The sequence below is a fragment of the Lotus japonicus genome, chromosome 5, assembly GCF_012489685.1.
Source record: "Lotus japonicus ecotype B-129 chromosome 5, LjGifu_v1.2".
Classification (NCBI taxonomy): Eukaryota; Viridiplantae; Streptophyta; class Magnoliopsida; order Fabales; family Fabaceae; genus Lotus; species Lotus japonicus.
In genome coordinates this window covers 23,798,653-23,803,890 of record NC_080045.1, presented here as the reverse complement: position 1 = coordinate 23,803,890, position 5,238 = coordinate 23,798,653, and the positions used below count along the sequence as shown (strand labels likewise).

General features: G+C 39.2%; 1 protein-coding gene across 1 annotated transcript; it reads left to right on the top strand.

The window, feature by feature from the left end:
* Window positions 1–2,785: 2,785 nt before the first annotated feature.
* On the top strand, window positions 2,786–4,404 carry LOC130716720 (zinc finger protein 8). Its single transcript, XM_057566731.1, has one exon. The coding sequence runs from the start codon at window positions 3,179–3,181 to the stop codon at window positions 4,016–4,018; it is 840 nt and encodes a 279-aa protein (XP_057422714.1). The 5' UTR covers window positions 2,786–3,178; the 3' UTR covers window positions 4,019–4,404.
* The last annotated feature ends 834 nt before the right edge of the window (window positions 4,405–5,238 follow it).

Here is a 5,238-nt window from a genome sequence, read left to right as displayed (position 1 = left end):
AGACAAATCTTTTCTTTTCTTCTTGTTGTAAAAGAACTTATAATTCTTCGCGCTCAATAGTACTACTGTCACTCTTATTAAGAAGAGATTGTAGAAGTAGGAGAAGTGGTCTTGAGAAAGTTCTCTTAGGAGAAGTTCTTCTAATACTTGGTTCTCCATGGAGAGGCAGTGAGTGAACAAAGAATACTCAATGCCTGGAGAGGCAGTTCTGAAGAATATTCAACTGCCTAGTGAGGCTGGAGCAAAGAATACTTTCAATTCCTGGAGAGGCAGTTATAACGAATACTTGCTTTTCCTGGAGAGGCAGGGTCAAAGAATACTCGTTTTCCTGGAGAGGCAGGGTCAAATAATACTCAATGCCTGGAGAGGCAGTTATGAAATAATACTCATTTGTCCGAAGAGGCAGGGTCAAAGAATACTCAATGCCTAGAGAGGCAGGTTGAAAAGTAATACTTGGCCTGGAGAGGCACTAAGAATACTCAACAGCCTGGAGAGGCTGGAACAAATAATACAAGGCCTGGAAAGGCGATAATGCTCAATGCCTAAAGAGGCAGTTTCTAAACAATACTCTTGCTCGAGGAGGAAAATTGAAGAATACCTGTAAGGATGAGTCTTTGACCCTCACCCTTAGTGAAATCTTGGTGCTGCCGAGGTCTGAACCTAACCCTATCGTTCTGGGGGTGAACCAGGATAAAGTTTAGTGTGTGATTGTCTCTTTCATTTACTTTTGCTTATCCGCTGTGCCAAACGAAGTACTTCATCGTCTAATCAACATATGTCATTTGGATCTTAAAGTTTTTGAAGGGCACAATTCAAACCCCCCTTTTCTTGCGTCATTCTTGGATCTACACTTTATAATAGAGCTATAACATTAAATCAATTTTGGAAAACCCTATTTTTGTATTTTTAGGGTTTGTCAAGTTAGGATTTTAGTTTAACGCTTTTAAAAGAGAAATAAACATGTGTTGGGCTTTCCAAAAATAGTAATTTTTATGCATGATTTTGAACTTGAAGAATTTGTAATTCAAGTTAGGGCTGGTACAAGTATTTGATTGGGTTTTTCACCATAGAAATAACATGAATATGCTTAGGAATTAATTAGTTTTAGGAGAAAATATTAACAAAGCTTGGTCATGTATGGTATGTGTGTTTTGGGGGTGAAAATCTCATTTTTGAAGCTTAGAATTGATGCATGAAGCTTAAGTTGTTTTGGAAAAAAATTGGGTTTATATTTGTGGAAAAAAGTGATATATTCTTCCTTTCAACTACTCCATTTTGTTGATGTGTACTTGGAGCTGATAGTTGATGAGTGATTCCATTCTACTCACATAACACGAACTTTCCTCCTTTACTCCATTTTGCTTTTTCATCTTTGTGAGATATGAGGTTTCTAGTGTTTCTTTCATTATTATTGTTGTTGTTAGGTTTTGGGATTTAGTAAAGATTATGATTGAAGGGGAAGAATTATGATAATGGAAGAAATTTGGGGAAGCTGATGAGGAGTTGTGGTAGGTGAGGAAGGAGGAGGAGTAGTGGTGGTTGAGAGGGAGGAGGAGTGGTGGTTGAGTGAGAGGCAACAAATTGCAACGACCGAAACCTGATTCAATAAAAAATTTATTTTTTTCATTTAAAATATTATTAAAAAATGTCACCTCCGCTTTTCCATTAGTTTTTGGATGGAATCTGGACAGAAACTGATTCTTCAAAGTTCAAACAAAGGCTTTCTTTAGGGACACGAAGTGCAATTGTTTTTTACGGTGAACCAAAATCGTAAAAATGATATGAGCGGTGAAACAAATGTGCAATTAAGTCTAAAAAAATTTAAACGAAAAATGGAAAGATATGATTGGATGCATATGTAAAACTCTTTACAATGAATCAACAATGTGGTGATCTGATTGTAAGCACATTCTTGGAAAGACATTTGTTGGAGGGATAACCACATTTTTCTAAATAGGTTTACATCAGTAAAAAAAAAAACTTTTTCCATTATCACTGCATATAAATTAAAGGCTAAAAAGCACTTTTGGCCCCTAATGTTTTAAATTTGTGCAAATTCTGCCCCTACTCTATTTTTGTCGACGTTACTACCCCTCATGTTTTCAAACAGTGCACCGTCTACCCCTCCGTCAGTCAGGCTTCCTCAGGAGAGGCTCCTGAGTGGATTGGAGAGATAAAGAGGAGTATATGAAGTTGATGATGATCAAGGCAATGATATAAATTAAATTTGCTTGATGTATATATCAATTATGTATGTAACTAAACTGGTTAAATGCATGTTTTGCTACTTCAGTTCTTGAGTTTGAATCTCTCATGCTACATTTTTCCAATTTCACTTGTAATTTCCACGTGGCAGGTCTAAAAAATATTTAAAAAAAAAGCTAAATCAGCTCATTCCGTTAGGTTTTAACGTCTGACTGACGGAGGGGTAGACGATGCACTGTTTGAAAACATGAGAGGTAGAAACATCGACAAAAATAGAGTAGAGCAGAATTTGCACAAACTTGAAACATGAGGGACTTAGGAAGTTGGAAGTTGGTTTGAATGAACCAATTAAAAGACTTAAATTTTTTTTTTCAAGTATTGATTCATTCATACTTTTTTTTTCATCACATTTTCACTCATCTTATGTTTTTATTACATCATCCATCTATCTTTTATTTATCTCTTGTTTTTTTTTTATATCTAATATATGTAAGTGTGTTTGGAATGTGACACCAAATGTTTTTTTCCCCCTTATTCCAACTCTTTCATTCAACCCCATGGGAGGTGTACAAATAGTTTTCATCAATCCGAAACCAAGTGAAAGGGAGTGAAGGTGGTACTTTGAGAAGAGAAGCCGATCGAAGCCACTCTGAGACTTTGTGGCGTTGTCAGGCTTCACTCTGAGATTGATCAGACCCAATTGTCCAAAGATCATCAGTCCCCACTCTCCCTCTGTTTTTAGGACCCACCACCTCACCCTCCTCTCCACAACATTCATTCATTCACTCACTCACTCACACACACCTCCATCTCCTAATTTCCTCCATTGTCTTCCTCACACTCACACAAAGTACTCTTCCTCTACCCACTGCACTCCACTCCTCACCCTTCATTCACCTCCATACCTAACACACATATTCACACTCACTCTCTCTCTCTACATAAAACCTAAACACACCCTCTATTCCTTCTAATGGACAAGACCACTGAAAGAGAAACCCATGACTTCATGAACGTTGAGTCATTCTCTCAGCTCCCCTTCATCCGCCCGGCACCCGCCACCGCCGCCAAGGAAAAGGGCATTCGCCTCTTCGGCATTGAATTCGGCTCTTCCGAGTCTGACTCACCTGAAACAACCACCACCACCAACAACAACACACTGTTCGAGCTTGACAACAACAACAAGGAGGATAACAACACAAACAACAGCAGCACTGACAACAACAACAACGGAGAGAGCAGCCGCCGGTTCGAATGCCACTACTGCTGCAGAAACTTCCCCACTTCTCAAGCCTTAGGCGGCCACCAGAACGCTCACAAACGAGAGCGGCAGCACGCGAAGCGCGCACACCTTCAGTCCGCCATGGTCCACGGCGGCACCTTCTCCTCTGACCCTCACCTCTACCCTCTCATCAACTACAGGTTCAACTCAGCTCCAACTATGCCTTCTTATCCAACATGGAACACCACCACGACCTCCTCAAATGCCATCACCACCCCCAGTAGTGGAAGGTTTTATGGAAGCTCTTATAATTCTCATTCTCAACCCATTAATGGAAGCCCCTTGGCGTTTTGGCGGATCCCAAACAGCACAATTCAGAGTAGTAGTACTAATAGTACTAACCCTAACACTTCTTTCCACCACGACCGCTCCTTGTTGCAGCACCACCACCATCACCATCACTTGCCCTTGCTTGCTGGCGATGAAATAAACACTGCAAGGGCGGTTGGACCCTCCGGTTCGCAAAACCCGTTCGCTTATGACTCCAAACGCGGTGTCCACGATCACGTCAGCCTGGATCTTCACCTCTAAATAACAGCGGCAAAGGTTTTAAATTGCGGACCGCAGCAACATCATCTGCTAAGTGGTCATCTTAGCATTATTTATAGTATGTTTGGTTCAGCTTGGCATCTACTCAAAGTCAATTATTCATATTAGAAGGTACTAAGAGTAGCTTCTCCTTCAGAGCTTCCAGAATCAATTCTGATCCAACCTGAAAATAAGTTGGGATTCCGAATTTCTTCAACAGTTGGTTGGATCAGCTGAAGATTCATGAGGTAATTACGAGAAAGACTGTAATTTAGAACCTTGATGTTAATTAATTCATTTACATAATTTCAGCCAAAAACTCTAGTTTGTGGTTGAAGGCGGCTGGGGACAAGATAGATATATAAAATATGAGAAATTTAATTTCTTCACATTACTGCTGGAAGAATTTGTTTCTGATTCTACTTTTTTTTCTCCTGGCTTTAACACTAGAATTTTAGATATATAATATAGTTTCTATATTTAAGCGATTATCCTTCTCTTCTTTTCTCTTCTTTTACTTTTTCTTTTTCTAACCATAAAGCAGTGGTTTCTTCTTCTTAATTTACAATTAAGCCTTTGGTATGAATTCTATAGGTTCATTACAAATCTGAGTATAGTCACGTCCTTCTTCTTCTTCTTCTTCTTCTTCTTGGTCTGAGAAAACTGTTTTACTCGTGTGGGGGGTGATGTGAAGTGTATGAGACAGTTGGGCGCGCATGAACATTTTGTCGAAACACACGTGTGGCAAGCAGATCCATCATGTTTGTACAGGCAGGTGGGGGTGATGAGAGAGGTGGGTTTGTGATTCAATGCCAATGCAATTGTGATAGGTCATGATAAGGTTTGATGGTCTGCTCAAATTTTGCAGAAAGAAAGTGATATTTCCATGCCATTAGCAGGCACCATTGCTACCCACAAAAAATTATTAATTTCTAAACTACATGTGTACATGCTCCTTTTGTTTTTCACTCACTTATAATTATTTAGAGAGAGTGACAGGTACATGAATTTGAAGATAGTTAGACAGATATCTTTCTATATATATGTTGGTGCGTGCATATATCAATCAGCTTTATATTATGTCTTTTTTGTCTGCCTAAGAATCAAGGCCGAACCTCCTTCTATGAAATCTAGCTAGCTAGGGATGTGCACTAACACTCTTCGGTATTCTCTTCTCTCTCTATGAAAAATTTAATGGAAAAAGGGAACATCTTCTGCAAGAG